The 19,016-nt window shown below is 52.2% G+C and overlaps 1 protein-coding gene across 2 annotated transcripts; it reads left to right on the top strand.

Annotated features, from left to right (window-relative positions):
- The first annotated feature begins 88 nt into the window (after positions 1–88).
- On the top strand, positions 89–19,016 carry INTS11 (integrator complex subunit 11). Of its 2 annotated transcripts, none has more exons than XM_038746169.1 (18): positions 89–106; positions 4,665–4,794; positions 5,826–5,923; positions 9,009–9,082; positions 12,734–12,962; positions 13,082–13,180; positions 13,269–13,303; positions 13,468–13,606; positions 14,848–14,912; positions 16,238–16,427; positions 16,641–16,724; positions 17,031–17,120; positions 17,319–17,481; positions 17,843–17,950; positions 18,055–18,116; positions 18,248–18,390; positions 18,494–18,623; positions 18,897–19,016. In XM_038746169.1, the coding sequence occupies exons 2-18, from the start codon at positions 4,767–4,769 to the stop codon at positions 18,960–18,962; spliced, it is 1,803 nt and encodes a 600-aa protein (XP_038602097.1). In that variant the 5' UTR covers positions 89–106; positions 4,665–4,766; the 3' UTR covers positions 18,963–19,016. The 2 variants fall into 2 exon arrangements, with proteins under 2 accessions (XP_038602097.1, XP_038602095.1); XM_038746167.1 differs by lacking the exon at positions 89–106 and adding an exon at positions 238–340.

Genomic DNA, 19,016 nt, shown 5'->3' on the forward strand with positions numbered 1-19,016 from the left:
CAGTCGGGGTCTCCGCGTTCATTCATCCCTATTGATTGAGCGCTTATTGTGCGCGGAGCACTGTGCTGAGCGCTTGGCAAGGACGAGTCGGCGGCGTCTAGAGACGGTGCCTGCCCACCAGTGGGCTTCCGGTCTAGAAGGGGGGGGCTCGTGTCCGGAGACCCCCGCAAGCTCTTCGTGGGGGGCGGCCTGGGGGTCCCGCAGCCGGCCACGACGGTGGCGGGGCAATAGCCGTTGTCCCGTCCTCCCGCACCGTCTCCTAGGTGACGGGCTGCTTTACGGCCGGCAGGCGCTGCCATCACGACAGTTGGCCGGAAGCCCAATCAGCGCCCCCCATCCCGTAACGACTCCACGCCCTCCTTTGCTCATTCATTCATTCATTCATTCATTCATTCATTCATTCATTCACTCATTCATTCATTCATTCATTCACTCATTCATTCATTCACTCACTCATTCACTCATTCATTCATTCACTCCGTCAATCGTATGTATTGAGCGCTTACGGTGTGCAGAGCACTGGACTAAGCGCTTGGAATGTACAAGTTGGCTAATAATCATAATAATGATGATGGCATTTATTAAGCGCTTACTATTCATTCATTCAGTCGTGTTTATTGAGCGCTTACTGTGTGCAGAGCACTGGACTAAGAGCTTGGGAAATACCAGTTGGCTAATAATGATAATAATGATGGCATTTATTAAGCGCTTACTATTCATTCATTCAGTCAGTCGTGTTTATTGAGCGCTTACTGTGTGCAGAGCACTGGACTAAGCGCTTGGAAAATACCGGTTGGCTAATAATAATAATAATGATGGCATTTATTAAGCGCTTACTATTCATTCATTCAGACGTGTTTATTGAGCGCTGACTGTGTGCAGAGCACTGGACTAAGCGCTTGGGAAGTACAAGTTGGCTAATAATAATAATAATAATGATGGCATTTATTAAGCGCTTACTATTCATTCATTCATTCAATCGTATTGATTGAGAGCTTACCGTGTGCAGAGCATTGGACTAAGCGCTTGGGAAGGACAAGTTGGCTTATAATAATAATAATGATATTGGCATTTATTAAGCGCTTACTATTCATTCAATCGTATTGAGCGCTTACTGTGTGCAGAGCACTGGACTAAGAGCTTGGGAAATACCAGTTGGCTAATAATAATAATAATGGCATTTATTAAGCGCTTACTATTCATTCATTCATTCAATCGTATTTATTGAGCGCTTACTGTGTGCAGAGCACTGGACTAAGCGCTTGGGAAGTACCAGTTGGCTAATAATAATAATAATAATGATGGCATTTATTAAGCGCTTACTATTCATTCATTCATTCAGTCGTGTTTATTGAGCGCTTACTGTGTGCAGAGCACTGGACTAAGAGCTTGGGAAATACCAGTTGGCTAATAATAATAATAATGATGGCATTTATTAAGCGCTTACTATTCATTCATTCAGTCGTGTTTATTGAGCGCTTACTGTGTGCAGAGCACTGGACTAAGCTTGGGAAATGCCAGTTGGCTAATAATAATAATAATGGAATTTATTAAGCGCTTACTATTCATTCATTCATTCAGTCATATTTATTGAGCGCTTACTGTGTGCAGAGCACTGGACTAAGAGCTTGGGAAATACCAGTTGGCTAATAATAATAATAATGGCATTTATTAAGCGCTTACTATTCACTCATTCATTCAATCGTATTGATTGAGCGCTTACTGTGTGCAGAGCATTGGACTAAGCGCTTGGGAAGTACAAGTTGGCTAATAATAATAATAATAATGGCATTTATTAAACCTTTAGTATTCATTCATTCAGTCGTGTTTATTGAGCGCTGACTGTGTGCAGAGCACTGGACTAAGCGCTTGGGAAGGACAAGTTGGCTAATGATGATGATGGTATTTATTAAGCGCTTACTATTCATTCAATCGTAGTGAGCGCTTACTGTGTGCAGAGCACTGGACTAAGAGCTTGGGAAATACCAGTTGGCTAATGATGATAATAATGATGGCATTTATTAAGCGCTTACTATTCATTCATTCACTCAGTCGTGTTTATTGAGCGCTTACTGTGTGCAGAGCAGTGGACTAAGCGCTTGTAAAATACAAGTTGGCTGATAATAATGATGATGGCATTTATTAAGCGCTTACTCTTCATTCATTCGTTCAGTCGTGTTTATTGAGCGCTGACTGTGTGCAGAGCACTGGACTAAGCGCTTGGGAAGTACAAGTTGGCTAATAATAATAATAATGGCATTTATTAAAGCCTTAGTATTCATTCAATCGTGTTTATTGACTGCTGACTGTGTGCAGAGCACTGGACTAAGCGCTTGGGAAGTACAAGTTGGCTAATAATAATAATAATAATAATGGCATTTGTTAAACCCTTATTATTCATTCATTCAATAGTGTTTATTGAGCGCTGACTGTGTGCAGAGCACTGGACTAAGCGCTTGGAAAGTACAAGTTGGCTAATAATAATAATAATAATGATGGCATTTATTAAGCGCTTACTATTCATTCATTCATTCAATCGTATTTATTGAGCGCTTACCGTGTGCAGAGCATTGGACTAAGCGCTTGGAAAGTACAAGTTGGCTAATAATAATAATAATAATAATAATGGCATTCATTAAACCCTTACTATTCATTCATTCAATCGTGTTTATTGAGCGCTGACTGTGTGCAGAGCACTGGACTAAGCGCTTGGGAAGTACAAGTTGGCTAATAATAATAATAATAATGGCATTTATTAAACCCTTACTATTCACTCATTCAATTGTGTTTATTGAGCGCTGACTGTGTGCAGAGCACTGGACTAAGCACTTGGGAAGTACAAGTTGGCTAATAATAATAATAATAATAATAATAATGGCATTTATTAAACCCTTAGTATTCATTCATTCAATCGTGTTTATTGAGCGCTGACTGTGTGCAGAGCACTGGACTAAGCGCTTGGGAAGGACAAGTTGGCTAATGATGATGATGGCATTTATTAAGCACTTACTATTCATTCAATCATATTGAGCGCTTACTGTGTGCAGAGCACTGGACTAAGCGCTTGGAAAATACCAATTGGCTAATAATAATAATAATGATGGCATTTATTAAGCACTTACTATTCATTCATTCAGTCGTGTTTATTGAGCACTTACTGTGTGCAGAGCACTGGACTAAGCGCTTGGAAAGTACAAGTTGGCTAATAATAATAATAATGATGGCATTTATTAAGCACTTACTATTCATTCATTCAGTCATATTTATTGAGCACTTACTGTGTGCAGAGCACTGGACTAAGCGCTTGGGAAGGACAAGTTGGCTAATAATAATAATAATAATGATGGCATTTATTAAGCGCTTACTATTCATTCATAGTATTCACTCCCCCTCGTCCCCTTCTCCATCCCCCCACCTTACCTCCTTCCCTTCCCCACAGCACCTGTATATATGTATATATGTTTGTACAGATTTATTACTCTATTTATTTTACTTGTACCTATCTATTCTATTTATTTTATTTTGTTAATATGTTTGGTTTTGTTGTCTGTCTCCCCCTTCTAGACTGTGAGCCCACTGTTGGGTAGGGACCGTCTCTATGTGTTGCCAACTTGTACTTCCTAAGCGCTTAGTCCAGTGCTCTGCACACATTAAGCGCTCAATAAATACGATTGAATGAATGAATCAATCAGTCATATTTATTGAGCGCTTACTGTGTGCAGAGCACTGGACTAAGCGCTTGGGAAGTACAAGTTGGCTAGTAATAATGATGATGATGGCATTTATTAAGCGCTTACTATTCATTCATTCATTCAATCGTATTGAGCGCTTACTGTGTGCAGAGCACTGGACTAAGCGCTTGGAAAGTACAAGTTGGCTAATAATAATAATAATGATGGCATTTATTAAGCGCTTACTATTCATTCATTCATTCAATTGTATTTATTGAGCATTTACTGTGTGCAGAGCACTGGACTAAGCGCTTGGGAAGTACAAGTTGGCAACATAGAGAGACGGTCCCTAGCCAACATTCATTCATTCATTCAATTCAATCGTATTTATTGAGCGCTTATTGTGTGTAGAGCACTGGACTAAGCGCTTGGGAAGTCCAAGTTGGCAACATATAGAGATGGTCCCTAGCCAACATTCATTCATTCATTCAATCGTATTGATTGAGCGCTTACTGTGTGCATTAATAAATGCCATTATTATTATTATTATTATTACTAAGTGCTTGGGAGGGCACAGTATACTACAGAATGAGCCGACACATTCCCTGCCAACAACGAGCTAGAGCGTGCAGGAGGCCGGGGAGCTTTGGCAGCGTGGCTCAGTGGAAAGAGCACGGGCTTTGGAGTCAGAGGTCAGGGGTTCGAATCCCGGCTCCACCACATGGCTGCTGTGTGACCTTGGGCAAGTCACTTCACTTCTCTGAGCCTCAGTGACCTCACCTGTAAAACGGGGAATAAGACTGTGAGCCCCCCGTGGGACAACCTGATCACCTTGTATCCCCCCCAGCGCTTAGAACAGTGCTCTGCACATAGTAAGCGGTAAACAAATGCCGTTATTATTATGATTTGGCCGGCTCTGGTCCTCCCACCGGCCCCCGCCCCGTCTCGGCAGAGGCCTCGGCCTCTCTCCAGCTCTCCCTCCTCTCGTTTCAGATTTCCCGAAGCTTAAGCTCCAGTCGCCGGCTCTAGCGTCACCGTGACCCCGGGTCCCCGGCCGTCCGCCTCGCCGAGGGCCGCAGCCGCCACGCCACCGGGATGCCGGAAATTAAAGTCACCCCCTTGGGTACGGAGGGGAAGGCCGGGGGCGGGAGTGGAAGCAGGCCAAGGGAAGCAGAGTGGGAATGCTGGGTCCTCGGGCTGCCCCGGGGCCATGGGCAGGGTGGGATCTGGGCAGGGGCCGACCCGCGGCCCCCCAAAGTGCCTCCAGCCAGGGGCCCGGCTAGACCCTGTGAGGACCCAGTAAGCGCTCAATAAGTACGATTGAATGAATGAATGAATGTTGGGACCGTCTCTATTTGTTGCCAACTTGTACTTCCCAAGCGCTTAGTCCAGTGCTCTGCACACAGTAAGCGCTCAATCAATACGATTGAATGAATGAACGAATGTTGGGTAGGGACTGTCTCTATATGTTGCCAACTTGTACTTCCCAAGAGCTTAGTACAGTGCTCTGCACACAGTAAGCGCTCAATAAATACGATTGAATGAATGAATGAATGTTGGGTAGGGACCGTCTCTATATGTTGCCAACTTGTACTTCCCAAGCGTTCAGTCCAGTGCTCTGCACACAGTAAGCGCCAAATAAATGATTGAATGAATGAATATGTATATATCGGTACATATTTATCACTTTTGACAACTTGTACTTCCCAAGCGCTTAGTCCAGTGCTCTGCACACAGTAAGCGCTCAATAAACACGATCGAATGAATGAATGAATGACCCAGCAGAGGCAAGCCTGGGGCTGGAGGGTGAGAGGGAGGCAGAAGGGAGGGCTTAGGCCTGGTCATGTCAGAGGGGCTCAGACAGGCTCCGGCCGTGGAAGGTGGGGCTGAAACGGTCTTAACCCAAGTCATAACAGATACTGGACCGTCACCGTGCCCGTGCTAGGGTAAACCGTGAGCCCATTGTGGGACGGGGACTGTGTCCAACTTACCTTAGTAAGCGCTTAGCCGATGCCATGAGTATTTTCCCTGGCCCCGCTCACCACCCGCCGTGGGGATCAGGGTAGGGCGGAGTTGGCCGGGGGGAAGCCAGGGTGGGACGACCCCTGCCCACCCTGCCTCCACCCCAGCAGCCCCCCTTCTCTCCGGTTCCAGGGGCTGGGCAGGACGTGGGGCGCAGCTGCATCCTGGTGTCCATCGCGGGCAAGAACGTCATGCTGGACTGCGGCATGCACATGGGCTACAACGACGACGTGAGTCCCGGAGGGGCTGGGGGCGGGGCCGCCGCAATCTCGGGGCCCGCCGGCCTCTTCCTTAGGTCACTTCTATCGATTGAGTATATTTAGTGAGCACTTAAAATATGCAGAGCAAGCAATCAATCAATCAGTCGTATTTATTGAGCGCTTACCGTGTGCAGAGCACTGGACTAAGCGCTTGGGAAGTACAAGTTGGCAACATATAGAGACGGTCCCTACCCAACGGCGGGCTCAAAGTCTGAAAGCACTGTACTAAGCACTCGGGAGAGGAAGGTACAACAGAATGGGCAGACACGTCCCCTGCCCATAACGAGCTTACGATCGGGTTGGAAGAGGATCAGTGTGTCCTGATCAGCTCCCTGGCCTGGCCAGCCCAGGGCCCCCGAAGAAACTGTGTTCTGGTTATCCTCCTGAACCCCTTCCCGTTTCGGGAAGGACCAGCCAACGTTAGACTCTTCCCCTCTCCGCCAGTGGCCCAGCATGGACCGTCCAGCACCCCACCTCCAATCGGTCAGTCGATTTCGATGAGCGCTTACTCTGCGTGCAAGGGGCATTGTGCTAAAAGCTTGGGAGAATACACCCCAACAGTGTCACAGAGTTGGTAGGCGTCTCCAGATTTGGTTCCGAACTCGCCTCTTTCCAACTCGTCCTGGCTGTGGTGTGTGTGTGAGGGAAAGAGAGAGAAATTGATTTTGTTTGATTTTGGATTTGCTCGGTCCCCCCCGCTTCCTGGTTCTGGAAAGCCCAATCCTGCCCCATCAGGTTAGGCCTGCCCGGCCTGGCCCATCCGGTCTATCCGAGGCCGAAGCTCCTTCATCCCCCTGGTCTTTTTTCTTTTTAACTCGTCGAGCGTGTGAGGTCAGGGGGCAACCCACCTGCAGCCTAAGGGGCAGACCTGGTGCTAGGGAGGGATGCCTGTTCTCCTGCATGCACATGTTGGAGCGTGTACTTATGTAAGCATGTTGGGTGCACCCTCTGCCCATCCGCCAAGCTAGCTCTCTTCCCTACTGAGAGCTCACCTCCTCCAGGAGGCCATCCCAGACTGAGCCCCTTCCTTCCTCTCCCCCTCGTCCCCCTCTCCATCCCCCCCATCTTACCTCCTTCCCTTCCCCACAGCACCTGTATAGATGTATATATGTTATCCCGGCTCTGCCGCTTGTCAGCTGTGTGACTTTGGGCGAGTCACTCAACTTCTCTGTGCCTCAGTTACCTCATCCGTAAAATGGGGATTAAGATTGTGAGCCCCACATGGGACAACCTAATCACCTTGTATCCTCCCCAGCGCTTAGAACAGTGCTTTGCACATAGTGCTTAACAAATACCAAAATTATTATTATTATTATGGTATTTATTACTCTATTTTACTTGTACATATCTATTCTATTTATTTTATTTTGTTAGTATGTTTGGTTTTGTTCTCTGTCTCCCCCTTCTAGACTGTGAGCCCACTGTTGGGTAGGGCCCGTCTCTATATGTTGCCAACTTGGACTTCCCAAGCGCTTAGTACAGTGCTCTGCACACAGTAAGCGCTCAATAAATACGATTGATTGATTGATTGATGAGAGCTGCAGCCTGAGATCTGGCAGGTGGGAGGGGTTGGTGGGCTCTAGGAATACCCCCAACCTGGGGCCCCTTCTTGCCCTCCCCTGGGCAGGTTGGGGGGGTCAGTGGCATTGTCTCTAGTCTTGGGATTTCTTCGCCGTCAGTCATTCATTCGTCATTTTTACTGAGCGCTTACCATGTGCAGAGAGCTGTACTGAGCGCTGGGGAGAGCACAAAACAACAATTCGCAGATTTTGTGCCCACAGAGAGCTTACAGGGACCCCTGGCCGCCTGTCGCCCCGACCCACAGAACCTGCTCTTCCTCTCCAACACCAGGACTGGTGCCCGCAAGGAAGGCTGCGGCCTAATAATTGTGGTATTTGTTAAGCGCTTACTATGGGCCAAGCAGCGTACTAAGCACTGGGGTCGACAGAAGGTAATCAAGTCCCGCATGGGGCTCACAGTCGAAGTAGGAAGGGGAACGGGTATTGCATCCCCATGTTGTGACTGTGACTTCTAGAGTGTGAGCCCGTTGTTGGGTAGGGACCGTCTCTATATGTTGCCAACTTGGACTTCCCAAGCGCTTAGTACAGTGCTCCGCACACAGTAAGCGCTCAATAAATACACTTGAATGAATGAATGAATGAGTTTGTTAAGCACTTACTATGTGTGAATGAATGAATGAATGAGTCTATATGTTGCCAACTTGTACTTCCCAAGCGCTTAGTCCAGTGCTCTGCACACAGTAAGCGCTCAATAAATACAATTGAATGAATGAATGAGTTTGTTAAGCGCTTACTATGTGCCTTCTAGACTGTGAGCCCGTTGTTGGGTAGGGACCGTCTCTATACGTTGCCAACTTGGACTTCCCAAGCGCTTAGTCCAGCACTCTGCACACAGTAAGCGCTCAATAAATACGATTGAATGAATGAATGAAGGAGTTTGTTAAGTGCTTACTATGTGCCTTCTAGTCTGTGAGCCCATTGTTGGGTAGGGACCGTCTCTATATGTTGCCAACTTGTCCTTCCCAAGCGCTTAGTCCAGTGCTCAGCACACAGTGAGCGCTCAATAAATACGATTGAATGAATGAATGAATGAGTTTGTTAAGCACTTACTATGTGCCTTCTAGCCTGTGAGCCCGTTGTTGGGTAGGGACCATCTCTGTATGTTGCCAACTTGTACTTCCGAAGCGCTTAGTCCAGCACTCTGCACACAGTGAGCGCTCAATAAATACGACTGACTGACTGAATGAATGTTGTGCATACCTGAGGCCGAAAGAAGTGAAACGACTTGCCTAAGGTCACACAGCAGGCGAGCGGCGGAGGCAGGTCCTCCGACTCCTAGGCCTGAGCTCTTTCCACTAGCCACACTGCTTCTCTTCTTGTCTGCCCGGCCGGGGCGCGGGCAGAGGCCGTCCCAGCGGGGGCCGCGGTGTTGTACTCCCCAGTTGGGTGCTCTGCCCTCTGCCCCCCGGCCCTTGGCACGGAGTCCACGGGGCCCACGTTCCTCTGCCTCTCGCTTTTTTCTCTCCGCTCCCCAGAGGCGCTTCCCGGACTTTTCCTACATCACCCAGAGCGGGCGGCTGACCAACTTCCTGGACTGCGTGATTATCAGGTGGGTTCCGTGGTGCCCACCGAGCCGGGGCTCCTCTGTCCCTCCGCCCGCCCGGCCCTCTGTGCCAGCGGGTGAGGCCGGGAAGATTTGGCTCGTTCGGGGCACGGGGAGGAGCCGAGTTCATTCATTCACTCATTCATTCATTCAATCGTATTTATTGAGCGCTTACTGTGTGCAGAACACCGTACTAAGCGCTTGGGAAGTCCAGGTTGGCAACACCTAGAGACGGTCCCTACCCAACAACGGGTTCACGGTCCAGAAGGGGGAAGACGGACAACCAAACCAAACAAGTAGACAGGCGTCAGTGGCATCCGTAGCTCTCCCAATTCATTCAGTCATCATCATCATCATCATCATCAATCGTATTTATTGAGCGCTTACTGTGTGCAGAGCACTGTACTAAGCGCTTGGGAAGTACAAATTGGCAGCATATAGAGACAGTCCCTACCCAACGGTGGGCTCACAGTCTAAAAGGGGGAGACAGAGAACAAAACCAAACATACTAACAAAATAAAATAAATAGAATAGATATGTACAAGTAAAATAAATAAATAAATAGAGTGATAAATATGTCCAAACATATATACATATATACAGGTGCTGTGGGGAAGGGAAGGAGGTAAGATGGGGATGGAGAGGGCGACAAGGGGGAGAGGAAGGAGGGGGCTCAGTCTGGGAAGGCCTCCTGGAGGAGGTAGGCCTCCTTCACTTCTCTGGGCCTCGGTTACCTCATCTGTAAAATGGGGATTAAGACTGTGAGCCCCCCGTGGGACAACCTTATCACCTTGTATCTCCCCAGCGCTTGGAACAGTGCTCTGCACACAGTAAGCGCTTAATAAATGCCATCATTATTATTATTATTAGAAGAGGTTCTTACATTAAAAACCACCGCACTGCAGTACTCACAGCCAAGAAAACGGCAGATATTTAAAATACACCCGGTGGAGAGGTGTGCAGTTATATCATACTAGATGGGCGGCTTATTGGATCATTCCCACTGAAAACCTCATTGCCTAAGGTGAAGCATATATTATTTTAAAATATCCTACTCATCATCATCATCAATCGTATTTATTGAGCGCTTACTGTGTGCAGAGCACTGTACTAAGCGCTTGGGAAGTACAAGTTGGCAACATATAGAGACAGTCCCTACCCAACAGTGGGCTCCTAGAAAGTAAAGGAAAATATAAAGCTTGATTGAAGTACGTACTTGGCATATAGTGAGCAGTTACAAAACACCGCAACCATTATCAGACTGGAGAAGTGTGCAGTTATATCATACTAGATGGGCGGCTTATTGGATCATTCCCACTGAAAACCTCATTTCCTAAGGCGAAGCATATATTATTTTAAAATATCCTGCTTCTAGAAAGTAAAGGAAAATATATAGCTTGATTGAAGTACGTACTTGGCATATAGTGAGCAGTTACAAAACACCACAACCATTATCAGACTGGAGAAGTGTGCAGTTATATCATACTAGATGGGCGGCTTATTGGGTCATTCCCACTGAAAACCTCATTGCCTAAGGTGAAGCATATATTATTTTAAAATATCCTACTCATCATCATCATCAATCGTATTTATTGAGCGCTTACTGTGTGCAGAGCACTGTACTAAGCGCTTGGGAAGTACAAGTTGGCAACATATAGAGACAGTCCCTACCCAACAGTGGGCTCCTAGAAAGTAAAGGAAAATATAAAGCTTGATTGAAGTACGTACTTGGCATATAGTGAGCAGTTACAAAACACCGCAACCATTATCAGACTGGAGAAGTGTGCAGTTATATCATACTAGATGGGCGGCTTATTGGATCATTCCCACTGAAAACCTCATTTCCTAAGGCGAAGCATATATTATTTTAAAATATCCTGCTTCTAGAAAGTAAAGGAAAATATATAGCTTGATTGAAGTACGTACTTGGCATATAGTGAGCAGTTACAAAACACCACAACCATTATCAGACTGGAGAAGTGTGCAGTTATATCATACTAGATGGGCGGCTTATTGGGTCATTCCCACTGAAAACCTCATTGCCTAAGGTGAAGCATATATTATTTTAAAATATCCTACTCATCATCATCATCAATCGTATTTATTGAGCGCTTACTGTGTGCAGAGCACTGTACTAAGCGCTTGGGAAGTACAAGTTGGCAACATATAGAGACAATCCCTACCCAACAGTGGGCTCCTAGAAAGTAAAGGAAAATATAAAGCTTGATTGAAGTACGTACTTGGCATATAGTGAGCAGTTACAAAACACCGCAACCATTATCAGACTGGAGAAGTGTGCAGTTATATCATACTAGATGGGCGGCTTATTGGATCATTCCCACTGAAAACCTCATTTCCTAAGGCGAAGCATATATTATTTTAAAATATCCTGCTTCTAGAAAGTAAAGGAAAATATATAGCTTGATTGAAGTACGTACTTGGCATATAGTGAGCAGTTACAAAACACCACAACCATTAACAGACTGGAGAAGTGTGCAGTTATATCATACTAGATGGGCGGCTTATTGGGTCATTCCCACTGAAAACCTCATTGCCTAAGGTGAAGCATATATTATTTTAAAATATCCTACTCCTCATCATCATCAGTCGTATTTATTGAGCGCTTACTGTGTGCAGAGCACTGTACTAAGCGCTTGGGAAGTACAGTTGGCAACATATAGAGACAGTCCCTACCCAACAGTGGGCTTCTAGAAAGTAAAGGAAAATATAAAGCTTGACTGAAGTACGTACGTGGCATATAGTGGCCCAGTGGAAAGAGCCCGGGCTTTGGAGTCAGAGGTCGTGGGTTCAAATCCCGGCTCCGCCACTTGTCAGCTGTGTGACGTTGGGCAAGTCACTTCAAGGCCCTGCTGAGAGCTCACCTCCTCCAGGAGGCCTTCCCAGACTGAGCCCCTTCTTTCCTCTCCCCCTCGTCCCCCTCTCCATCCCCCCATCTTACCTCCTTCCCTTCCCCACAGTACCTGTATATATGTATATATGGTTGTACATATTTATTACTCTATTTATTTATTCATTTATTTATTTATTTTCCTTGTACATTTCTATTTTGTTGGTATGTTTGGTTCTGTTCTCTGTCTCCCCCTTTTAGACTGTGAGCCCACTGTTGGGTAGGGACTGTCTCTATGTGATGCCAATTTGTACTTCCCAAGCGCTTAGTACAGTGCTCTGCACATAGTAAGCGCTCAATAAATACGATTGATTGATGGATTGATTGATTCTCTGGGCCTCAGTGCCCTCATCTGTAAAATGGGGATGAAGACTGAGCCCCTCATGGGACAACCGGATTACCTTGCACCTACCCCAGCGCTTAGAACAGTGCTTTGCACATAGGAAGCGCTTAACAAATACCACCATTATTATTATTATATAGTGAGCAGTTACAAAGCACCACAATCATTATCAGACTGGTGGGGGTACCGCGGGTGCCTGTCGGCCCGCAGTCTTGAGGCCGGATGGGCACCTGACCCGGGAGAGAGGTGTGGGGGGCCAGCCCAACCACTGGGCCACCGGGCATTTTGTCGGTAGTGCCCCGCGCCCGGGGCCGTGCCCAACTGGGTCAGTGCGTCCGGCCCTCCGCGCCCTGGAGCCGGCCTCTCTCCGTCCGTTCCTCCCATCGGCCTCCCCCGCTTGTCCCAGCCACTTCCACCTGGACCACTGTGGGGCCCTGCCCTACTTCAGCGAGATGGTGGGCTACGACGGCCCCATCTACATGACCCACCCCACCAAGGCCATCTGCCCCATCCTGCTGGAGGACTACCGCAAGATCACCGTGGACAAGAAAGGGGAGACCAACTTCTTCACCTCGCAGATGATCAAGGATTGCATGAAGAAGGTGGTGGCCGTCCACCTCCACCAGACCGTCCAGGTGCCGCCGGCCGGGGCGGGGGCGGCGGGCCCTCTTGGGGCTGGGGTCTCGGAGAGGGGCGGAGGGGAGGAGCCGGACGTCCCCGGTCCGCCCCCGGCCCTGACGCCCCGTTCCCCCAGGTGGACGAAGAGCTGGAAATCAAAGCGTACTACGCGGGCCACGTGCTGGGGGCTGCCATGTTCCAGATCAAAGTTGGGGCCGAGTCGGTGGTGTACACGGTGTGTGCCCGACCCCCGGGGGCGGAGGGGGGGAAGGGGGCCGGTGGGTGTTCGTCTCCCGCTCATCGCCCCCCGTCTCCCTGTCCAGGGCGACTACAACATGACCCCGGACCGGCACTTAGGGTAGGTGACGCCCGGGCTGGGCGCGGGCCCCGGGAGCCGCCTCGGTCGGCGGCGCAGGCCGGGGGCCGGCCCAACGTGGTAGCCGCGGCCCCCCGGCTCGCCCCGGCTGGGGTCGGGGGAGGGGGTGGGACCGGTGGGGGGGACCGCCGTCGTCTCCCTTCCAGGGCCGCCTGGATCGACAAGTGCCGGCCCAACCTGCTCATCAGCGAGTCCACCTACGCGACGACCATCCGAGACTCCAAACGCTGCCGCGAGCGGGACTTCCTGAAGAAAGTCCACGAGACGGTGGAGCGAGGCGGGAAGGTGCCGTCCGGGGCCCCGGGTGGCCTGGGGCATCCCCGAGACCCGAGCAGGCCCCAGGCGGGGTCGGGGGACCTTACCGGTTGCCGGCGGGCTTTGCGGCCCACTCGAGGGCCAGGCGGCGGCATTCCGGGGGGCGGGGGGTGGGCCCGGATCCTGGGGGAGCGAAGCCCCTGCCGGACTGGCGACTTCCCTTGGCCTGAGATTGGTTTGGGTCCTGGCTTAGGGCTCCCACAACAGGCGGGCTGGGCTCACTTTGCATAAGAAGCAGCGTGGCTCAGTGCAAATCAATCAATCCATCAATCAATCGTATTTATTGAGCGCTTACTGTGTGCAGAGCACTGGACTAAGCGCTTGGGAAGTCCAAGTTGGCAACATCTAGAGACAGTCCCTACCCAACAGCGGGCTCACAGTCTAGAAGGGGGAGACAGAGAACAAAGCCAAACATATTAATAAAATAAATAGAATAGATATGTACAAGTAAAATAGAGTAATAAATATGTACAAACATATATACATATATACAGGTGATGTGGGGAAGGGAAGGAGGTAAGATGGGGGGGATAGAGAGGGGGACGAGGGGGAGAGGAAGGAGGGGGAAGGAGTCAATCAATCAATCGTATTTATTGAGCACTTACTGTGTGCAGAGCACTGTACTAAGCGCTTGGGAAGTACAAGTTGGCAACATATAGAGACGGTCCCTACCCAACAGTGGGCTCACAGTCTAAAAGGGGATAAAAGGATTCGAGCCAGCCAGGAGTCGAACCTGGAATCCTCTGATCCGTAGTCAGACGCGTTATCCAGAGGTCATGGGTTCAACTGTGTGACTTTGGGCAAGTCACTTCACTTCCCTGGGCCTCAGTTCCCTCATCTGTAAAATGGGGATGAAGACTGTGAGCCCCCCCCCCCCCCCCATGGGACAACCTTGTAGCCACCCCAGTGCTTAGAACAGTGCTCTGCACATAGTAAGCGCTTAGTAAATGCCGTTATTATTATTATTATGGGGAGAGGGCAGGCTGGGCTCATTGGGCACGAGGAGGTGGTGAACTGGTTGTGCTGGGGCTGAGTGGGGGGCAGGCGGGTCTCATTGTGCCGGCTAGTCTCACTGGCAGGGGGCAAGGTGGTCTAGCTGGGTGTGAGGAGGGGGTGGACTGGTTTTTCTGGGGGCGAACCAGCTGGGAGTCGAGGGGACAGGCCGGCCTCGCCGGACTGACGCCCCCCTGGCACGGGCCGTTCTCCCGCAGGTGCTCATCCCCGTGTTCGCCCTAGGCCGCGCCCAGGAACTCTGCATCCTGTTGGAGACGTTCTGGTAAGAGCAAGCTCCTCTCGGCTCGGGGCGGGGTGGCATGGCGCGGGTGGGTGGGTGGGCGGGCGTGCCAGCCCGACGGTCACCCCAAGCCCAGCGTGAGGAGCGCTTCAGTTATTCCAGCTTTTCATTTTAACCGGCTCCCGTTTTCGTCCATCTCACTGCCCGTCTCCCTGGTGGAACGTAAACTTCCAGAGGGCAGGGCCCGGGGCTTCTACTTTTACTGGACCCTCCCAGGGGGCCGGTACAGCATTCAGTAAATGCTGTCGAGGGGGATTGGGGTGGGGGCGTAGAGGAATTGGGAGCCAGGCTTTAGCTCCTCGAGGTCATGGATCCTGTCTATTGACTGGATATAGGTTGACTACTATATGTTGCCAACTTGTACTTCCCAAGCACTTAGTACAGTGCTCTGCACACAGTAAGCGCTCAATAAATACAATTGATTGACTGTTATACTGAATCAATTGTATTTGAGAGCCTACTACATGCAGCGCACTGTACTAAGCGCTTAGGAGAGTACAGTACAACAGAAGGAGCAGACACAGTCATTCATTCAATCGTATTTATTGAACACTTACTGGGTGCAGAGCACTGTACTGAGCGCTTGGGAAGTACAAGTTGGCAACATATAGAGACGGTCCCTACCCAACAGCGGGCTCACAGTCTAGAAGGGGGAGACAATTCCCTGCCCAGAAGCAGCATGGCTCGATGGAAAAGAGCCCGGGATTTGGAGTCAGAGGTCATGGGTTCAAATCCCAGCTCCGCCAGTTGTCATTCATTCATTCAATCGTATTTGTTGAGTGCTTACTATGTGCAGAGCACTGTACTAAGCGCTTGGGAAGTACAAGTTTGCATTCATTCAGCTGGGTGACCGTGGGCAAGTCACTTCTCTGTGCCTCAGTTACCTCATCTGTAAAATGGGGATGAAGACCGTGAGCCCCCCGAGGGACAACCTGCTCACCTTGTAACCTCCCCAGCGCTTAGAACAGTGCTTTGCACATAGTAAGCATTTAATAAATGCCATTATTATTAGTAGTACAGTAGTCTGCACAGACTAGGCACTCAACTAAGCACCAGCGATCGATCTACGACGACGATAGCGTCAGGCAGCTCGGCCTCCTCCCTGCTCTGTGGGAGACCCAGTTGGGGGATGCAGCCAGGGAGGATTGGGGGGCTGTAGCCGGTCAGTCAGTGGAGGGGGGGGGGGTCACCCTCTCTGGTGGGCCCCTGTGGCCCCCCATCCCCCTTCCTCTGGTCACGGGCTGGATTGAACCGGGCCGGGGCGGGAAGGAGGCCCGGATTGAGTCCGGAGCTCCGTGTGTCCGTAGGGAGAGGATGAACCTGAAGGCCCCCATCTATTTCTCCACGGGCCTGACGGAGAAGGCCAACCACTACTACAAGCTCTTCATCACCTGGACCAATCAGAAGATCCGGAAGACCTTTGTCCAGAGGAACATGTTCGAATTCAAACACATCAAGGCCTTTGACCGGGCATTCGCGGATAACCCTGGCCCCATGGTGGGTCCGGCGGCTGGGGAGGAGCTGATGGCCAGTGGTCTGGGGTGGGCTTGGATGGTCCTCGGGGCGGGAAAGTTGCGGGCCAGCCCCTAGTCCGGCGCGCCGTCTGGCAGGGAATGCCCCCCGCCAGCTTTCCCACCTCGCGGGGGTAGCTCAGCCGGACCCCCCCAAGCTCCCGGGGCTGACCCCTCGGGCCCTCTCTCCGCGGCACAGGTGGTGTTTGCCACCCCAGGGATGCTACACGCCGGCCAGTCCCTCCAGATTTTCCGCAAGTGGGCGGGGAACGAGAAGAACATGGTGAGTGTCCGGGGCCTGGGCCGGACCAGAGGGCCAGCGGGGTGACCTGAAGTCAGGGACGGGTGGACTGATAGACAAGTGGGTGGCGCTGACCCTGTGGTTGAGCTCCGGTTGCGTTGGCACCAGATTGACGGGAGTGGTAGTTGGCATCACGGCAGGGACCCCGCCTCTTGTTACACTTCCCGGAGGGTCTGCGTTCCCAGGGGTATCCGGAATGGGGGACTGAGGGGGCAGTGCCCTTGTCCCCCCACCCATGGAGCCCAGGCGGGTCTGCCACCGTCCTGACCTCCGCGGTCCGTCTCCCAGGCCATCATGCCGGGCTACTGCGTGCAGGGCACCGTCGGCCACAAGATCCTGAGCGGGCAGCGCAAGCTGGAGATGGAAGGACGGCAGATTGTGAGTTGCGGGCGGTTTTGGGGGTGGGGAGGGGGCGGTGCTGCGGGGCTCCCGGTTGCGCGCCCAGTGCCCGGCCCGGCCCCCCGTCCGGGCCCCAAACGGCCACCTGGGGAGGGAGGCGGGCGGGGGGCAGGGAGGAAGGGGGCGGTTCCCGGGCATCGCTTCGGGTAACGTGGGCACCCTCTGCCCGGCCCCCAGCTAGAGGTGAAGATGCAGGTGGAGTACATGTCGTTCAGCGCCCACGCTGACGCCAAGGGCATCATGCAGCTGGTGCGGCAGGCCGAGCCGCAGAACGTCCTGCTGGTCCACGGGGAGGGCAAGAAGATGGAGTTTCTGAAGCAGAAGATCGAGCAGGAGTTCCGTACGTGGGCATCCCCTGCCCTCGCCCCCTGCCCCCTGGCCCTACTGACCTGGGCATGTGGGACGGTGGCCAACCTGAGGCCTTCCCCATTTTTAGGGTGGGGGTGGGACGACCCAGCTTGGGTTTCTGATTCTCCTTGACTCTCGTGGGGGGGGAGGCGCAGCACAGACCGCCCTGGGGGTCGCGGGGTAGGAGCCCAGGCCGGCCGGGACTGGGAGGGAGAGGCCGGGAAGCCAGTCTGGTGGGCAACTCTCCCCGAACGGCCGAGGGAGGGATAGGGGAACGCAGCAGGCAGTTAGGGGCGTGGGTCGGTGTCCGTCCGGTTGGCCGGCCGGCCTTCTGACTGAAGTCTGCTCGGCAGGAGTGAACTGCTACATGCCCGCCAACGGGGAGACCGTCACCCTGCTCACCAACCCCAACATCCCCGTGGGCATCTCGCTGGGCTTGCTCAAGAGAGAGACGACGCCGGGTAACGTCCGCCCCTGGGGGGAGGCGGCCCCGGGACCCCGACTGCCACCTGTCTTCACCTCCCGCCGTCCCGCCCCTGCTGATGCCCCCGCCTCGCCCCCGCAGGTGTCCCGCCTGACCCCCAGAAGCCCAGGCTCATGCACGGGACGCTCGTCATGAAAGAAAACGTGAGCGCCGGCTCCGCGGCTGCCGCCCGGCCCCGGCGGGATGGGGGCGGGACCCCGACGGAGGGGCGCGGGTTGGCCGATCCCCCGACTTTTGGGGGAAGGCCCCCCTAACCCCCCGCTTCCCGCGGCAGAGCTTCCGCCTGGTGTCGTCGGAGCAGGCGCTGACGGAGCTGGAGCTGGCCGAGCACCAGCTGCGCTTCACCTGCCGTGTGCACATCCAGGAGGCCCGCAAGGAGCAGGAGGCCGTGCTGCGCGTCTACAACCACCTCAAAGGGTGAGAGCCGGCCGGTCCGTCCCGATACCGTCCCCCTGCTAGGAGGAAGGCCGCGGGCCGCCCCCCGCTGAGGCCCGCTTTCTCTCTCCCTCCCGCCGTCCAGCATCCTGAAGGACCACCCGGTGCAGCACCTGGCTGACGGCTCCGTCGTGGTGGGCTCCATCCTCATCCAGGCCACGGCCCACTCGGATGACCCGGCCACCAAGGTGCTGCTGGTCTCCTGGACCTACCAGGTACGTCTCTACCCTCCCTCCAGGCCGCCCTCACCGTCCCCAAAGCTCTCCCCCGAGCCCAGGCCGGGTGGGAGGGTCCCACTCCAACTCCAAGAGAACCCAAATCCCAAACTCCCTCCCGTCCCCGGCTGGCACCGGCTCCTGCAGCCCGCTGTACCAGCGAGGGGAAGGGCCGGCACCCTGCCCCTTCCGGCTGGACCCCACGGCCTTCCCTGATCGGGGGCGTCGGGGGGCCGGGCCCCGCTCACCCTGCTCTCTGGCTCTGCCCTGCAGGACGAAGAGCTGGGCAGCTACTTGACGGCACTGCTCAAGAAAGGCCTGCCCCAGGGCAGTGGCTGAGGGCGTACGGATGGGTGCGGGGAACGTTTTGTAATAAAACATTGGTGGAAGCCA

Source organism: Tachyglossus aculeatus, chromosome 5 (genome assembly GCF_015852505.1).
Source record: "Tachyglossus aculeatus isolate mTacAcu1 chromosome 5, mTacAcu1.pri, whole genome shotgun sequence".
Lineage (NCBI taxonomy): Eukaryota > Metazoa > Chordata > Mammalia > Monotremata > Tachyglossidae > Tachyglossus > Tachyglossus aculeatus.

Bases quoted from the DNA above. Each gene is read 5' to 3' on its own strand.
- INTS11 (XM_038746169.1), top strand. From the start codon at position 4,767: ATGCCGGAAATTAAAGTCACCCCCTTGG. The intron at 14,913-16,237 runs GTAAGAGCAAGC...GTGTGTCCGTAG, and splicing joins ATCCTGTTGGAGACGTTCTG to GGAGAGGATGAACCTGAAGG. The intron at 17,121-17,318 runs GTGAGTTGCGGG...CCCGGCCCCCAG, and splicing joins AGATGGAAGGACGGCAGATT to CTAGAGGTGAAGATGCAGGT.